We start from the raw sequence: 18,792 nt of genomic DNA on the forward strand, positions 1-18,792 counted from the left end.
AGCTCTTATATCCTTCATCTGTTGTAGAATCGATGACAACTACATGGAAATGACAGATATCTTTGTGGAGATAGAAGTCTGCCAAGAACCTACCTAATGCACCTTTCAGGAAACTGATCAAGGAGTTTATTTTATCTGTCCAGATTGCAACATCAATGTAGGAAGAAAAACAATCTAATATCTTGCATCTTGAAGAAACTCTAGGATGCAGTCTAAGAGGTCAAGAGTTAACTTGGACACATAGCCTGTGCCAGCCAGAGGGAGCTCAGCCCTACAGATTACTGGGATAATCACAGGAGGTCGGAACAGAAAAAAATGCCAAGCATTTGAGAAACTTTGCTGTCATGTGAAAGACGTCTCCCATAGCAACCCAGTTCAAAGAGTTCAAGGCAGAAATCAACAGAGATTTGAAGTTTAAACGTTGTGCTCTGCTTCAAAAGCCTCTCACGTCCTCTCTTACTGCTCTACCTCAATAGACTGCCATCATTTCAGAATGCAAGCTCACTTTGAGAGAGTGTCTTAGTTTCTAACACATTTATAACAGTTTCTTCCAATCTTCTTTCACAAAATGTACCTATAATTGAAAATTATTAATCCTGTACATATAAAGCAGCACAGTAAGAGTGAGTTAAAGCACATGTTCTTTTAAGAGATACAATAATAATTTATTAAGTTTATATTGTTTGCTTGTAGCTCTAATGTGAAATTAAAACCTACATCCTTTACCAGTCCACAAATAACAAGATCATAATCTCAGTTCACAATACAGCACCAAGCTTTATTACAAATTCCTCAAAGTTACCACTTTAGATCAGTAGTGATTACAGATTTAGTTCCAGCCCATAAACTGGGTTAAGAATTTGACAAAACTAAGAAAGACCCCTCTTTGTATTATTTTAACTGAAGCAGTCAACAAAAAGATTACTAAAGTGTAGCTGGATAAAGCGATTTAGTAGGTTACTTGGAGTAACTTTAGAAGCAGGGCAGGACAAAAACTGTGGAAAACACTGCAAACAATGACAACCTGGTAAACCAGTCAAATGGAGCATTGAGGAAACAAAAAAAGAGGATTAAAGCTTGTTTTAAAAAAGAAAGCAGATATTTATCTGCTAGATTCTCCTCTATCAGAAACATAAAAAGGTTTTGAAAGGTTGGTTAGCCTTGACTTACAACCATCTGTTGTTCCAATATAAAAAATCTGCTATCATACATGAACAACACAGGTGTATAGAGCAATTTACCCTACATTTGACTAATTACAAGAACTTTTTGAAGGCTGCAGATGAGATGCCAGGACAGAGAAACAAAATCCCACTTCCTTCAGAAGCAAAATTCTAAAAGAGCCAAAAGCCAAACAGCATTACAGCAAACTAGTACTGCTGTCTACCTCTCTCTCAGCTTTTTAGGTGGCCAGAACAGTGATTTTCTGCTCCCTTAAAGTAAAACAAGCATACATTCATATAAATACAAATAAAATACAAAAGAGCTCCACGTTGGATGTTCAATGCGTACAGTATGTCCCTTTCATTGAAAAAACTTGGTTGGTGGAACAAAAACAAAGAGAGCATCTTGGTAGAGTTTTGTTCTGAACTTTTTGAAAAGTCTAAATGTTTTACACTTAAGAATGAAAGATAAAATATCCAGGAGATTAAAAATAAAAATGTTTTTTTTCCTATATAGTATGAGGATCTGGAAGGCAGGACCACTGTGAAAGAAGCATTGATTTAAATTGATTTAAAGTTTTAGCACACAATCCTCAGTCACTTGTGGGGGTGACGGATATCAAGCATCTACAGAGCCTTAACATACTGAGGAAGAAAAGCAAACAGCAAGGACAGCACCTGGTAATGTCACGTATAGGACTAAAACACACAGAAATGGACGCTTCAGATTCAGGTTTTCTCAATGCAAATTTTTCACAGCCCCTCCTATGTGGCAAAAGAAAGGAAACTATTAGAGGAATGAATGCAGCTCTTTATATTAAAGTCTTTACTGTTTGCTCTGAGGAGGCACAAAACATTACAGCAAGCTACAATGGCAATCACGAGAAATTCTTAAGGTTAAACTAGAAATGCACAATTGCATGGACCATTTCAGGTCAAACACAGAAAGACAACGACCTACAGTACATATCCCAGAGATCTGAATGAAACAACTACAGTAAAGTAACTACAGTCGATGCTATATGAGGCTATAGTGAAACACAGAAAAGGGAACCGATAACTTGACATCTCCTTTTGTGCCATTGTAGGAATCCATCATCATCATTTTAGCTGTGGTAGATTCTACAATAAAGTTAAACCCTGATGATGTTGATGATGCCTTAATTCAACTTTTATGGTAGCTTTCAGTATTATTAGTCTGTGGTCCAAGGCTGTATTCCATTCGGTCACAGTAACTTGGACTAAGTTATCAGCCACAAGCTGTTTTGATGAAACATGCAGCACCTACATACTGTAGTTCTCAGAGATAGGAGCTTTACAGCTCTCTGCTTCAGAACCATATTGCCCCCCCCCCCCTAATTTGTGTTGTCTAGGGTGTCAGGTGCACAGTATGCCTACCTTTCTGAAAGAAAAACTGTAATGATAATACAGTGCATATCATCCAAACCTCCAAACCGTGAGAAATCCAAGATAAAATAACAACAACAAAGACAAATTTATCTCCAGTAACCTGAAGCAGGCTGCAACTAATTATTGACATTGAAAGCCAACCCTTTGAAAGACCAAAAACCTAGCATTCTTCCTTGTTGATGAGGATGAGAAGAGTGTTAGGGAGCACATAGAGGAAAGACTAACAAAACTTCACCCTTCCATCAGATCTGTTGGATTTTTCCCATTTTGTCTGAACTTCCTTCTGATGCCTCCTATCAGTCATAGGCACCAGTGCTGTGTGTACCCCAGGCTCTGAACAACAGCGATGCTCTAACCTGCAGGTGGCTGACGATGCAATAGTGCTCTGGGCTCTGCAGGCCACAGGTGGAGGTTGTTGTCAGGTCTCTAGCTCGGCCAATGAGCAGGTTACCGGTTGCTGGGTAACAGCTTCCCTCTGTACAGCCATGAGGCACAGATGGCAGTTCCTGAGCCACGACACTGAGAACTGCAAAAGAAAGAAGAGGTCAAAGGTTGTTCACATATGGCGATAGGCTTCCTTAAAAAACAAAATAGGTACTAATTCACTCACTTGTAAGTCTCTATTTCCATTTCACAAGCTTATTTTTCAGTGAAAACATTCAATATTTATTTTACATATATACAGGGTTCCCAGGAACAGAATTAACACATCATTCTTGGTGTCTTGTAGGTTTAGAATTTTGAACTGTGGCACAGCCAAGCATAGACACTAAAAATCTGAAGCTCTCTTTTGTGACAGGACATTCTAATAAGGTCTTATAATAAAAGTTGTTTTTGAAACCTCTGAATTTTGAATTTGTAGTCATTAGCATTTGTAAACCAAAAACTTACAAGTACTGCTCTTTGAAAATGGCAGTTTCCTTTATAGTACTGTATTGTACAAAATATATTTAAGGAGGTTATTGTCTGCTTGAAATAACTGTTAATGTTCATTATATACGATACAAAATAAATTTGGTCTGAAGCATGCAGGTGTCATGCAGCCTTTATTTCAATGAGATACTGTATATTACAAATCAGAATTTTGGAAGTTCCAAATAACATAAAGAAACTGGAGTATATGGTACCACTTTAACCTCTTCACATCAGTCACCTGAGTTAATACTGTACTGTATATACTGTACAGTCATAACCTTCATCTGCAGAAACACCAAATGGAAGCATCAGGACAAATATCCTTCCTAGTTCTACAGCTTTTCAATTTCAGCTTTAATAGCATTATTAATGGAGAGACTGTTATTTTCACTATGGCGCCAGGATATGAGTAAGTCTGAGTGACAAAGAATGAGCAATATTGTTATCATACTCAGTTCCCCTCTACAACATTTGCAGCTTTCAAAGTTTTGATCTGTAGCGTGTGTCCAGTGAGTACTCATCATCCCATTCATTTCTACTGAGCTACACTTTAATACCACTAAGAATCAAGAGCACAGATTTTATTTCCTGGCAATGCCTTTTAAGATTCATTGCCAGAGGGAATTTAGGGGTCTGGACAGGATGCTGACTTTCAACACTTTGCTTTGAAAATAAAAAAAGCTTCTGCTAAATATCGAAGACTGAGTTGACGTTCAGCTTAAAACCTGCTCGTAAAATAAGGCTGCTTTTACAGCACTTGGAAGAAGACTTAAACATACAGTATACTAAATTTAAAGGCAAGCCAAATAAAATTAATTTCACCAATGCAACTGTTCAACGTGGATACCATCAACTAGATTGACATGCTGTAGTTATGATATATCTTATCTGTAAAAAAACAGAACACATTGTAAAAACATCATATCCATAAAACAACTGCACACAATCTTTACTGCAGTCATAGTTAGGGACCACATGTGTGTACTCTTTTAACACTGCTCTTTTGTCCGTGGCTACTGTATATACATTCGTTTTAAAGGAGATACGACATACTGATTAAACAAAATAATGAATGACTTCATTCAGCATACATGTGCAACAGTTTGAATAACCACAAGTTAACTAATTAACTTCAGTTTGTGATAACTTACAGTGTCACTGACAATAAAATAATTGTTGTCTGGTAATTAAAAAATGAACTTCCTACTTTCCTGTTTTTCATCTGTCCAGGGAAATTCTGAATGAAATGCAGCTGTCAGAGCTAGCATTAGACAAAAATAACACTGGGATGACAGATCAAGATCAGTTTGTTGTTCATTGATGAGCATGAACAACAGAGCACAAAATCACAGATGATTAAAGTTAAACACCCTTTCCCTTACAAATACAGGACTGCTTGAACTCCAGCTTGTACCATCCAAAATTAAAAAAATAATAAAAATGTTGTAACTTAACTTAGCAAGAACTTTTATTCTGGGTAGCTTTTTCTAAATTCAGTAACACTAATAGCTGCCCATAAGGAAATGATTTATTATTAACAAATCATTTACTATCCCCTTATGAAAAAATGCTTATACGCAAACCATAGACAGACAGCTGTAAAATTCAACAAATAATTAAGAATTCACTTTGAAATACTGTATGAAACGGCCTACTGTAAAAGTACTATAAAAAAATCACAAAATATCAAAAGAGGTGGGCTGTTGGAGTTCACTGCCAATAGATCGTTTCATCAAATGGTGGTCTGTAATATCTCTCTTTCCAGAAGGTTTAGATCAGAGGAAATGAAAGGGACATTATGCTGCAAAAAGTGGAAGTGAGATCACTAATGGATCCCTGTACTCATCTCATCCATTTCAGCCAAAGAAGAAAAGGACTAGGAGCTTAAGGTTAAGAGTGAAATCACCAGAAATGACATAATCTTGGACATAATCTAATCTTAAAACATAAATGGGATAATCTTCTGTAGATGGCAATATGATATCCAGAAAGAAAAATATCCCATAAACAGAAGAGGTAGTATAGGAGGCTGGTGTGCCAATAAGCACTGGTGCAGCTCTATCTTGATCAATGGATGAGTCATTAAAGTCCATTAAGATCAAGGACAAGAAAACATATGCAAAAAATGACAACATGCAAATTGATCACAGAAAACTGTCAAAAGGGTGACACTTTACCCAGCACTGCAAGGTACCCTGACTGTTCAGAGAACAATGCCATTTAACATTTACTTTTTCTATGGCCTTTGACCTTTGTCTCCACAATCACAAAGACACCAAGAACATGACTACCATTTCTCAGTCACAAGGCTCACCTCACATGGAAACACCTGTTGACTTCCTTCCCATGATAGCATACTCTCTGGGGTTCCAGTACAGAAAGAGGGCAGCAAGATTTCGTGGGTCTTGTTCTGCTTAATCATTAACCCCCCCACCCCCAAGCTGAGCAGCCAGGCAAGAGCACTGGTTAGGGATGCCAATTTGAAAGAGCTATAGAGTTCAATAGCTGAGATGGAAGAAAGTGACTTTGAGTCAGCAATATTTTGGTCTCTCCACAAAGCTGGCCTGTTTGGCAGAGTGGCAAGAAGCACACCACTACTGAAAACAAAACAGCAACAAAGCATTTCATTGATACCGCAAATGGTAGAAAGATTCTCTGGCTAGATGAGACTAAATTGGAGCTTTTGGTCTCAATGCAAAGTGTTAATCTGATGCAAACTCAGCATAGTGCATCACCAGTCAGCACCATCAATCCTGTCCAGCATGGCAGTGACAGCAATATGTTATGAGGCTGCTTTTTACCAATCCCACTAAAAGTCCTGTCTTTAAATCTGATAGGACATGAAGGAAATCTGTGGAAAGACTTGAAAATTGCTGCATTTCAACAGTCCCTAACCAACGGTGTCCTAGCCAAATTTCCCATTGGCCCTTACCAATCATGGCCTCCTAATAATCCCACTCTATGAATTGGCTACATTACTCTGCTCTCCTCCCCACTGATAGCTGATGTGTGGTGAGCGTTCTGGCGCACTATGGCTGCTGTCGCATCATCCAGGTGGATGCTGCACATTGATGGTGGTGGAGGGGAGACCCCATTACCTGTAAAGCGCTTTGATTGGAGTGTCCAGAAAAGGGCTATATAAGTGTAAGCAATTATTATTAATTATTGAAAGCAAAAACTTCAAAGAAAGTGATTATTGTTTCCAAACTCTTGGATTTGCATTAAATGCAAAGGCATACTGTATTAACAAATGAAGCCAATACTGACTGAGTATTCCTGACTCTTTGCCTAGTTAAGCCTGAAATCACGCTCATTGAAAACACCGTTCAACATGAACATGAAATTTCCCATAACAGAGTACTTCTCAAAAATAGACTTTTATCATTAGTGATACTGTACATTCTGTTTGGTTCGGTGAGGTGGCTTCTGACTAATATCTTGATTCAGCAAAGTATATTTTCCACTCAGATCAGTGGAAGATTATGGAAAGTCTTTGAAGAAAGTCTTAACCTTAACCCTAACTTATGCCAAAACCCTAGCTAGGGTTAGGGTTAGGATTCCCACAAAATGCAGGCAGGGAGTGAATACATACGCAATCAATAATTTTTTGTGCTCAGCTGGAACATTTAAATTTTTATGAAAAATATTAACTTTGAAATATATGTCTAAATGATTTGGAATTCAACAAAATGGGACATCACTGGAAGAGGCTGAAAAGTTTTGCAGGGCACTGTACAGTATATGACATTTTTCACCACAGAGGGTCCTTACACATTGATCTGTTCTTCCTTGTTTAAAGTTCTCTAGCAAATATGCTGCATAGTGGGGCTACTGTATGTCACTCAACTGGGTCTCTACCAATGCCTAAATCTAAATTAAGACATGGGCCTTTGACACAAAGGAGTCAATTACCAGTGAAGTGCTCACCAGGGACTTGAGACGTCTTATCTTTGTCTTATCTCTTAGTCCAATTAGGGCCTTATGGATTGTGTTTGACTTTAAACACAGCAGTCCAGCATGAAGAGACTTATGAAATGGAATGAGTAACATCCTTAAAGCGCTGGTCAAATCTTATTTAAGGGATGTACACCACCACCTCAGACACTGATGTGTCAAGTACAGAGCAGAAACTGGCACAGCGAGCAGTGACAAAAATACTATATTACAACAGAGATGTGAACTCAAAAACAAACATTTGTCTTCCTCAACTAAAGAAGGAGTGGAAAAGAAACATGCCAGGAATCTTCTGCTTTTGTAACAGAGCAAAGTTATACATTAAACAAAGGAATCCAAGCATTATATTAAAACGTAGGTGGATGTTCACACTGAGTTACTCATATACTGTAATGTTTTCATAAATCCTGACCCCTGGAATGTAAGGTGTACAAAAGCCCTCCCTGAATAAACATGAGTTTTCAGAAACAAAAGCCAGAATGTGATTAACGCATTCCAATTCTTAAACAAAATTCAAACTCAAAAGCAAAGAAACCTTAGAGAAATGTATCTACTGTACTGCTATTATGTAGTTAATATCACATTAGAGCAGAAAATAGCTCTAGCCCAGTATTACTTACTGTCACTTATCTTTTCCATACATGAATTATTGAAAAATAGTTATAGCTGAAACATTTGAGGCATGTGTGAATGTTATAAATATATTTTCACTTAATATAGCTACTTTATATGGGCATTGGCAAAGGAATGTACTGTACATACCAGTTGTTACTGCTCTGCATACAGGTTATGGTGCATGAAATGGTTAATTTTAGCATTCAGCAGAAGCTTTTAAAGCTATTTGGAAAACAGTGCATGTGGACCCTCGTCTCTCCTTCCTGATAAGACACACCAGGGCCCTTGAGCTTTCCCATCCTTGGTTCGGTGTTCTGCATAGTGTTAAATAACCACCTCACTCTGTATATTCCCTTCATGTTCTGACTGGCGCAGAGAGGAAAGGTATGCCGGCCTCTCCTGATGGAATGCTCTTTCATAGCCTCTCATTGTTTGAAGGTTTTCTAAATTAAAAAGAAAAATGCAGAAATTTCCCCAGATGTAGTTAACTCCAGTTAACCGGCACAAATGTTTTGTGTACCTATTTTGCAATCCTACACTATGACACAAATGCATTGGAATTGGGCAGTCACAGATAAAGCTCTATTTATGGTAAAAACTTTGGTCTAAGACACAAGATGAAACCTGTGGGCTCTGATCCAGGCTATATCTTGCACACAAGCCCAGCGGGCACTGGGAATGAGGGCAACTGGGGTTGACTGGATGATTATCAGCTTCCTGTGCAGCGCTGACCTCTGCTTAGGTGTCTGCAGGGCTGTGATGAATCAGTGGAGAGCCGTAAGAAATGACAGCTGGGCTTGCTGGGAGCAGCCAAAATATAACTGATGGGGCAGGACAAGGGAATTGATTTTCTTATGCATGAAATGTCAGGATATACACATAGAGCTGTAACAATAATTCAAAACAGTTTACCCTCTGGAAAAACATACCGCACTTTCCAGGCCAAAGAACTGTTCTTTTTATAAACACATAAATCTTTCAATCAAAAATAATAATAATAATAATAATAATAATAATAATAATAATAATAATAATATGCCCATTGTTCGTTCAGTTGGAATCCAGCTCATCAGGATCCACATTATTACATATTATTGTTAATATGCTATTATTGATAATATATGGAAGAATGAATAATGATAAATTGCCTCCTTTGGGGATGAGTAGTTTTTTTTAATTGAATATTAACAGTTTCTAGATTAAAAAGCAAATACGTGATGGCAGTAGAAAGAAGTGACTTTGTCACGTGTTCCATTTTTTTGTTCAAGTGGGAGAATCAAGCACTGGGGTCGTGATGACTTGTGTCTGTTGCAGTGCAGGGGTATACAAATCACTGTGTTGTTTCAGTTTAGAGGAACAACAAAGACTGTGTTTGCAGTTCAAACTATTGTTCCCTGTCCAGCTGGTTGAGTGTAAAACTCGTAATCATTTGCGTATTTTCTAAATTCAGAAGGGGGAGGTTAAACTTTGCTGAAATAATTTAGGGCACCAGCCTCTTTAAATGTGGGAAAATTAAAAGAAACTTTCAAAGGCATGGCAGCCTTAAATATGAACCCCAGTGTTTTACATGCAGTATACTGTATTTAAAAGCCTTAAAACTGCACAGCGCACATCAAGACAACAGAAGAAACCCAGGCAACGAAAAAAACAACACCTAAGTTTCAGTTTACAAGAATGAAAAGAATGCTGTAAATACTATTCGTTTAAAAAAAAAAAAACACCTGATGTCAAACATGATAATTTAAGAAACACTTTTACCCTTCCTGCAATGTGTCTCCCGCTGTGGAATGTCTGCTTTAGCAATGGGGACTGGCCCTCACTTGCACAGTGCAGAACATTTGTACCATGGCTGTGCACATACTGCAAAGTCCTCTACTTTGTTTTGAAAACATACAAAGGGATTTTAATATGCGTGTCTAGAAAGCACTAAAGGTACTATAAAATTACAATGATTCTGTACTATTGTTCCCTCTCTCACTTGCAAACCTGCTTGTCCCCATTTTGGTCTCACAGTCTAACAACTCTTTAACTGGAATGGAAAATTGATTCCATGAGCAGGAGAAATAATGTTAATAATGTGCTGTGCCAAGTCCTGGGTGGTGGCTGCAGCACATACATCCTCAGGACTAACCAACACTGCTGCAGCCCAAATCACAGGATCCGCTAATCAGATTTAATGGGATTAATACTGGAATCCAGGGAAACTCTACTCAGGTGGAAGGAGCAGCTGTGTGCTTAAAATAAGAAAGATGAAGCACTGAATAGTCAACACTAAGAATTTAGGAACAAGTAAAGGTTTATTCCATGCTGAGAATAGAAGAAAGAAAACATAACATTTTGGCTGTGGAGCCTTCTTTAAGTGCACAGCAGTAACTAAATAGTATTAAGTAGGAATTAAATTGTACCAGAGGACCTGCAATTAACTGCAGCTGACAAATAAATGCACACAAAATCTACAATTTTATAACATATTGCAAGGTTATTTATGATTAACGAAACCAAAGAAGACAATGGAGTTATCTTGCTCCTTTCAGATTCTGAAAGAAAATCACATTAGCCAAAAGGTCTAGTGAGTCTGTTTAGTTAGTTCATAGTTATTTTCAAGTAGTTTACACTGACCTCTGCTCGGCCTGCCATAAATTCAATTGTCTCACCATTCGGTGTCAGGGGAACAAATTGCCTCTAATTAAAAAGTCTTCAATTACCTTGGTACACAATGGGAAGCTGGTACCCTGTACCATATGGTACTGGCATTATAGAAAACTGGTCAAAGGCCTGAAACCACAGCTGCTTTTGAGACTGTTAAAGCACAACAGCAACCCTGACACACGGTTTTCAAAACCACCATACAGAAGAGCTAATGGGGTTTTTGGTCAGCTGCTGTAAGTCACAAACATCACATTTATTCCACAGTTAATTGTAATTATTATGGTATTTCTTTAATCCATGTGTTTCGAGGTTCAGTTGAATTGCACAATATGCAGTTAAAAATCAGAGTACTGCATAAGTTTACATTCATGCACACTTGCATTCCTGACTCTAAACATTGCTTGCTCAAAAGTGAATCCCAAAACGTACAGTAAATTGTAACTGGAGTTACCTTTTATCATTTATATTGAGCATGTTCAGCAGGACAAGCTGAAGTCCCAAACAATATGTGGTTCTATAAATACAGGTCTCTTGACCACCATTTCCCAGAGATAATCCTACCCATCCACCAAACTCATACTTCATCACCAATACAGCAATAAATACAGCTCCTGGTGCTCTACAATGTTTCTGCATCCACCTTGACAGGCCAGTTGTCCCTCAAAACCAAACTGGTTTAAGGCAAAAATATAATTGCAGACTTCTTCCTCAACTGGTATTATGGGGTTTGACTGTATCTTCTGTCATACATATCAATTATTTGGATTTTTCACTCTGTAGCATTGTCTGAATTAAAAATGCTTTAACAACAAAACAACAATATTGGACAAAGAATAAACTGCAAACTCAGATACAGACTTCAGTTACAAGGCAAAAGCTCCAGCTGTTCTAGGAACCCCAGTGACATAAAGTAATTCATGAATTGAGTGAACAACAATGCTGTAGGTCATTATAAATGTACCTGTAAGACACAACTTAAAGGAACACACAGATGCCCTTTCGGATTCGGTTAAAAAGGTGTAGTGAATGAGTCAAAGAGCCCAACGTGTTCTTTCTCCTCACCTTTCATGAACGCTTTCATACTTAATTCAGGAATTAAGTAGTTTAGTTAATTTTGTTACAAATTGAAACTAACTACTCAAGGGTACTGTAAAAGCGATTCACTACAAGTATATTTGTGCTGTTCACAGCAGAATTTTCAAGTTAGTTCTAAGCCAGAAACTACATCACCCTGCAGCTCACAACCGGTAACCCACTGACGCTAAGCAGGTGTGAGCCTGGCCAGTAATTGGACCTCCTGAAAGAGGTTGTTGCTGAAAGAGTAGGGACCAGTAGGGAGCACTAACCCTGTGCAATATGTGGGTCCTAATGCCCCAATATATTGTAGGGATGGGGACACTATACTGTAAAAAAACATGCAATCTTAAGATGAGAAGTTAAATCGAGATCCTGACTCTCCATGGTCATTAAAAATCCCATGGTGCTTCTTGAAAAGAGTAAAGCCACATCCCATTGTCCTGGCCAAATTCCCCCCTTGCCTTTCCCAATCATGGCTTCCTAATAATCTCCATCTCTGAATTGGTGTCATTACACTGTTCTCCTTCCCACTGATAGCTGATCCTGGTGCACTTTGGCTGCCATCACAGGATTCAGGTGGGTGCTACACATTGGTGCTGTGGCCACCAGTGGCTTGAATCTTTTCTCCTCTACAGTGTTTTCAGTGATAAAACAAGATAAAAAAAGCCATTGATGAACAGGCTGGCCTGAAATCTGAAGAGAATTAAGTAAAATCCCTCATAACCTAAAGCCACATACAGTATGGTAATGTAATTCTTGTTTTTGTGAATGAAATTTATTTTGTGAAACTTTCAGGACAAATACTTTTTCTATATCTTTTTTAAATGGTTATATAAGACCTGGCTGTAAAGAAACACGAGCCACAACACTTTTCATGACCTTAAGGACCTGTTTAGCTGCATATGAGTAGATGAAAAAGTACCGTGTACTACAATAACAGATTGCTTCAATTTTTTTTTAAATTGCACCTGAGTAAAAGACAATCATAAATGTTCACAATTCACACGGGCATCTAAACTAGTAATGTTAACCTCACAAAAGACAAATGGAGAAATTAGTAAAGAACTCAGTTATAAATTAAAAGCCCTTGATGCTGAAGCACATTTAAAAACAGTGTATGGACCACATACCTAAAGAAAATTACAGGAGAATATCAATTGATTGATTTCAAATGAACTCCTGGATTAATATAGGAATACTATAGAAAAAAACTGTTAGGATCTCCTTGCTGAGATGTAGTCTGCTTCAAAACATTTGGCAGGATTCAGTTAAAGTCTCCTAAGTCCAGTGCACACTCACATGGTATCTGGTATGTGCCTCAGTGATTGCTGTGGCCTCTCACCCAACAAGAAGTTAGCATTTTGAAGCCCAGAGTAATAACTAATTGACTAGGAACCCAGAGGTTTGATTGCACTGAACCTGCAGGCTCTGTCCTATTACGCAGGAGACCCTGAGCGACTTTCTGACAACATTCTCCTGCCCACAGTTTTTCCCATCTTCCATTGCCATTGCTCTAATTAACTTTTCCACTAGCGAAAACCCCAGCTGTACTTTGCTAATGAGCACTTGACCAGACAAAACACCTGTTCTCTCACACTCAAACACACTCCCCTGTGTGTGTTTGAAGCCAGAACTCTAACTTGGAGCTGCTTAGAAGGAACAGTGGTCCCTTGTATATTATTAATACCTTTACCTTAAAGAATATAATGTTATTTTGTATCACGATAAAGCTGCAACACTTTGAAAACAGAAATATAAGAGTAAGATTCCTTAAGATTAAGATTAAGGAATTAAGATTCACAGGTTTTAAAGTAAAAAAAAATATTAACTGCTGTTCTGTTTTCATATTTTGAACAGCAACTTAAATAGATTTTACTGTTTACCTGAGTTTACCTTTTTCTTTTTGTTTTGCTACAACTCATATTTTAAAAGATATACCCATATATCTTTACCAAATGGGGAAATATTTTGCCTACATGGAAGTGAAGTCTACAGTATTATCCATTTTGAGCCCTGCTGGCATTAAATCAAGCTAAAATAACATTTCTTTGCTTTCTTTGTCTGCTAGACATTTTGCGGAGTATACTCGGAAACAGATTCTATTCTTATCTATGAGATTCAAAGCAGACCATTGACTGTTCCACTAAGTTTTAAAAAAAAGAATGAATTAAGCATAAAATTTTATAACAAAAGAGAACGCCATGGCAACAGCTTCGTAAATTTAACTAAACTTCTTGTAGCACATGCCCGTACCTGACATCACTCTGCCTGCGAGACAAATAGACTTGATTAATAATTGTAATAATTTGCAGCACTTGTCAGATTGCAATCACTGCCACATTGTAAACAATTTTATGCTATTTAAAATCTCTATTTATCAAAAACATTTTTAAATGAAATTAAAAAGAGCAATGAAAAAAAGTAATGAATTTTTTTTTGAACACTGGACTAGATACCAGTAGTAAGTGAAATATTCAAAGCAATTGTAATACTAATGAGAAAATTAGTGAAGAGACCACTCTCTTGTACGTTTTCTGTTTCTAATCTTGTTTCTGGTTTTATTATTTTATTTAAATATTTTTGATCAATAATATATTTTCTAAGAACAACAAAATAATCAGTCTGAACAACATACGCGTATTCTTCCAGAATCAGGCTAGGTTAGATCTTAATGTTAATTTACTAATAGTACTGACACTTACAAAATTGACAGATTTGTCAAGATCCAAAAACTCAACCATGATAATGTTCTTCAATTTCCTTAATTCAGGGATTGGCATTTACAGAAAACAAAGTAACATAAGCATAAAATGTAGTTTTCTTGTCACGCAGTCATAGATATTCTATATTCTTCCATACTTTGACCCTGAAGCTGAGATTAAATTATTGACCCAGTATTTAAGAGTAATAATTATTGTTTATTAAAATAAGTTTATTAGGTAGTAGTATGTGGAGTAATTAATGTCTGGTTAAATTATAGTATTTTATTAATGAAACCTCTCCACATATTAAAACATTATTACCCTTAAATAAACTGAGAAAGATAAAGCGAACGTATGTGGTAGCAGATGAAGCTTTTATATTATGCACATCTTATTGAGAACACAATGGACTTACAAATAGCTCCTCACAATAAAAAACACTGCAAGACTAGTGTCTTTGAATGATTAATCTTTTTTATCTCTGCAGCATAGCTTACCACGTTAAAGCTTAAAGGCCATTTAGTCTTGAAAATAGAGTGCAAGCTCTGTACAAGTCATTTTGTGAATTCACTAGGAATGACAACACCTAAGTTGAAAGCGTCATGGAGCGAAATTGTGCCATAGGACAAGGAGGCCAGGACCTCCGTGCAGGGCGACCAAGGGGCAGCTGCAGAGGTAGAGATTAGGTGGAGTTGGGATGCAAGAGACATGCAAGAGAGTGAGAGACAGTGATCTCGTAGGTATTTATAGCGTTTGGGAGAGGAATGGATTGTCAAGAGTGATTGCTAAATACTGACAGCCGAGTCTGATTGAGCTCGGTTGTTGTCATCCCTCCCGAACTTTGTTATAAACTCCATTTAGTGAGTTTTAGAAAGCTTGATGATTGATGTCCCCAAACACAGGACTAGGATATACAGTGAGGCAGAGTATATAGGCCTGTAAACAGACTTACATAGAATGAAAATGCCAGACAGGTGAGTCATCTTGTACACTGATGGGATGTGCCCTGTCCCCATTGTAGAATCTGTAAGAAAGTACAGAGTGCATCAGAAACATTGCAAACGGAGTTAGCAGCAGCAGCGGTGGTAGTGGTGGTGATAAAAAGAAACTAAATATACATTTTGAGTGACATATCAATGATCGATACTTAAAATTGCCTAATCACACAGAAGTGCAGTTGTGCTTGAAGTGAATGCATGTATCAATTACCACTCAGCCGACCATCACACAACACACTGGAATTAGAACTGCCGATTAGCAATGTCCTCATCATACAAGTTATAATACTATAAATATTTTAATAATGTGACCTTTTACAGTGTACATTAGATATTTTTACTGACATGCTTTGTTTCTTCATATTTACCCTCTGATTCATTTGCATAAGCAAAAATGAATAACTCTGACCTAGGGTGATCTTACGTTAACTCAAGAAAAATAACTAAAGATTGAAAAGAATGAAAAAGCATTTAAGGTACAGTATGTTTTGAGGGCCTGGAGACTGATCATTGTGTGACTGAGGAGGAAAGGGGATACTGTTTCACAAAACAAATATTATATATTTTATAAGACTATCCTGTGGTTGGTACCCATTTAGTGTAACAGTCTCCAATAGATGCGGGCCAAACACGTTTTCCATTCTGACTTTTATTCAGTTTAGATTAAGATTGTTTTCTTTGCAGATCAATGACAGAGGCAAGGCAAATAAAATTCAAACCAGAGACAAACGCAATAAAAAACAAAGCAAACACTGTATACAGTACTAGAGAATATGCAACAAGAAAGGGATTAAATAAATGCACTACTCCTTTAATTTTCCATGTGAAAGAAACTTCAGCAGAGTTTTGCACAACTGTACCACACCTTGTCCTGTGACCTCTACCCCCAGTCGTAAAGAGTACAAATGCAGACCCACTGTCCTGGATACAAACACCTCAAGTTGCACTTATATATCACCAGTGCCATGGGTAACCACAGAGGGGAAGACAGACATTCCCTTGCTGAGTTCCCTTGCTCAGATTCCAATCCAAGCAGATCTTGGTCAGACTCCGAAGACAGTCTCGACCGGCTCCTGTCCAAGAATCAGTAGTTCAGTGACACTTGAGTCAACCAGTGACTTTTTCTTCTATTGCTAGCCCGGGCACATATCCACAGCACTGCTTTCATTAGAACAAGGTGGTACAATGGATGAGTCTACTAGTTTTTTTAAGCTTTTCTCCCACAAATCCAACTTGGATTACCACAGACAAAATTGCGGTCCCAATGCAGCTGTCAGTTGAAACTAACCCAAAACATTTCAGCACAAGCTGGCACCAATGCAATCAAGACTGAAAGATCCATGGAGAAATGGATGCACATCTTCTGTACTTGCATTCACAGAATTTCGACACAGAATAAGGATCAAGAAACATTCAATGCTTCTATATGTTAGTACACACAGAAAATTGAGACCGAAATCTAACCAAAATAGTTTTTTCAGAGCCAAAGGACAAACAAATCAGATGATTCCTGGTCATTCCAAGTAAAAACAGCATTTCTGCAACAGATAAAGTGCAGCCGCTGTATGCTTTCTGAGACACAAGCACATGGCCCTCAGGAATGTTCATCTTTTGACATGCAAGATCTATCATTTTTTCTCTCTACACAGCCCCTTTTGTAATGCTACTCCTGTCGAGCAGTGACATTAAAGGCTTGGGATATTTGTTTCCAATGCATTTAACAGTAAAACATTTAAATGCATCAATCAGTCCAGAAGACAACTGAATGCCCAAGGAATAAATTGCTGCTTCACCTGGTGGTCTATTTGTTACTGGATGTGGGCAGTGAATGGAAGGGCTTCTATGTACAGAATCTACACAAACAAGGAGACCCCATACTGTAGGTTTTCCATACCAGTGTGAAACAAGTCCCATTTAAAGACAGTATTTAGGATGTCTAAGTCCTGTGCCTGAGTCATCCATTTACTTTATTAAGAAGCAATGAAACAAGCTTTTCCTGCAAAGTTTATCAGCACCACAAATTCAAAGTGATGAAAAATAAAGCAGACAGCTTAGAAAATCCACACTTCCCGCCTGTTTAAATCATTGATTGATAACAGCAATGTTTTCAAACAGACTGGGTGAGTCTCTAATTTAAAAAATAAACGAATCAATTGTTTTTCTTTGCTTCCATAACAATTTCAGTCAGACCTTAACAATGCCATGACAATATAAAAGAGTACATCTTAAAGCTCTTACAGGTTTTAACGCAAGATTGTTATTTTTTGATTTTCCTTTCCAGATAATGTATTAACTAACCTACTTCACTTACCAGACACTATTATAAACTCTGTGTCAAGCTTTATCTGGAATAAAGTTTTATGTAGCCAGGATCTTTCACTGGGGCCATATATTGTACAACAATACCTGTATAAGTGTTTGTAACAATGTATAAGATTTGTGACAGCAGAGATCATAACTTTTGCTTAGGCAAGGGTTTCTATTAGGGTTTTCACAAATATTTAAGAACCTGAAGTGGTTTTTAAATAAATTATAAAGAATTACGAATAAATATTATACCGTAGATGTGAATCCTTTATGAAAGTTTTATGTTGATCACATTCAAATAAAATGTTACCAAAACATGATTGTATAAGCTTTTTCAGTTACTATATATGTATTTAACTTTAAACTCAAATTGTCATCTGTACTCATGAAAGTTATAAAATAATGACATCTTTTAGAGAAAAAATAAAGACACAAGAAAATTAAAGCACTCCTAAGCAGAGTTTGAGAGCCTGAGTCGCTTTCTTTTGCAGCATGTCAATGATGTAAATACGTGTACTGATGTTCAACATTTGACTTGGATTATAAAAAACATATGGCAAAAATGATTTCAGTAGAAGTTCAGTGTAGTAGTTCAGGCTGCTTTCACCAAACACCAATAGAATACTAGGACCTGACCACTGAGACATGAGCTCTTTTTCTTCCCAGTGAAAAAATAATAATTTCATTGCCATGCCAGCTACGCATCAATACAATTTGAAGTTCATGTCCTAATGTTGCAATTTTTGCCTTTCAATTACTGTTATACAGGTGCTATCAAATATGCTTGTAGTTTCATCCAGCTGTTTCTTGAAAGAAGCAGCAATACTTTTTTTCCTTGATGGACATTTTCATATTGGAGACAAAAACAAAAGAAATTACAAAACAGGAGAGAGCACATTTTTTTGTTTCCGCTTCAATGAGGAAAAAAAATACTTCAAGCATCATCTTAAAATACTGTACCTCTACAGAGTGAGAACAGTAATTGCATATAGACTAGCTTCC

General features: G+C 37.3%; 1 protein-coding gene across 2 annotated transcripts in view; it reads right to left on the reverse strand.

The window, feature by feature from the left end:
* The window catches only part of lamb2l (laminin, beta 2-like), a 66,860-nt gene that overhangs the window by 35,379 nt on the left and 12,689 nt on the right, over positions 1–18,792 (reverse strand). For both annotated transcript variants that reach the window (XM_088636559.1, XM_088636560.1), the window contains 2 exons: positions 15,438–15,509; positions 2,930–3,099 (listed from right to left, as the gene is read on the reverse strand). In XM_088636559.1, the coding sequence (XP_088492685.1) occupies positions 2,930–3,099; positions 15,438–15,501 (234 nt within the window). In that variant the 5' untranslated portion in view covers positions 15,502–15,509. The remainder of the gene's footprint in view (positions 1–2,929; positions 3,100–15,437; positions 15,510–18,792) is intronic.

Source organism: Lepisosteus platostomus, chromosome 6 (assembly GCF_059453375.1).
Source record: "Lepisosteus platostomus isolate fLepPlt1 chromosome 6, fLepPlt1.hap1, whole genome shotgun sequence".
Taxonomy (NCBI): Eukaryota; Metazoa; Chordata; class Actinopteri; order Semionotiformes; family Lepisosteidae; genus Lepisosteus; species Lepisosteus platostomus.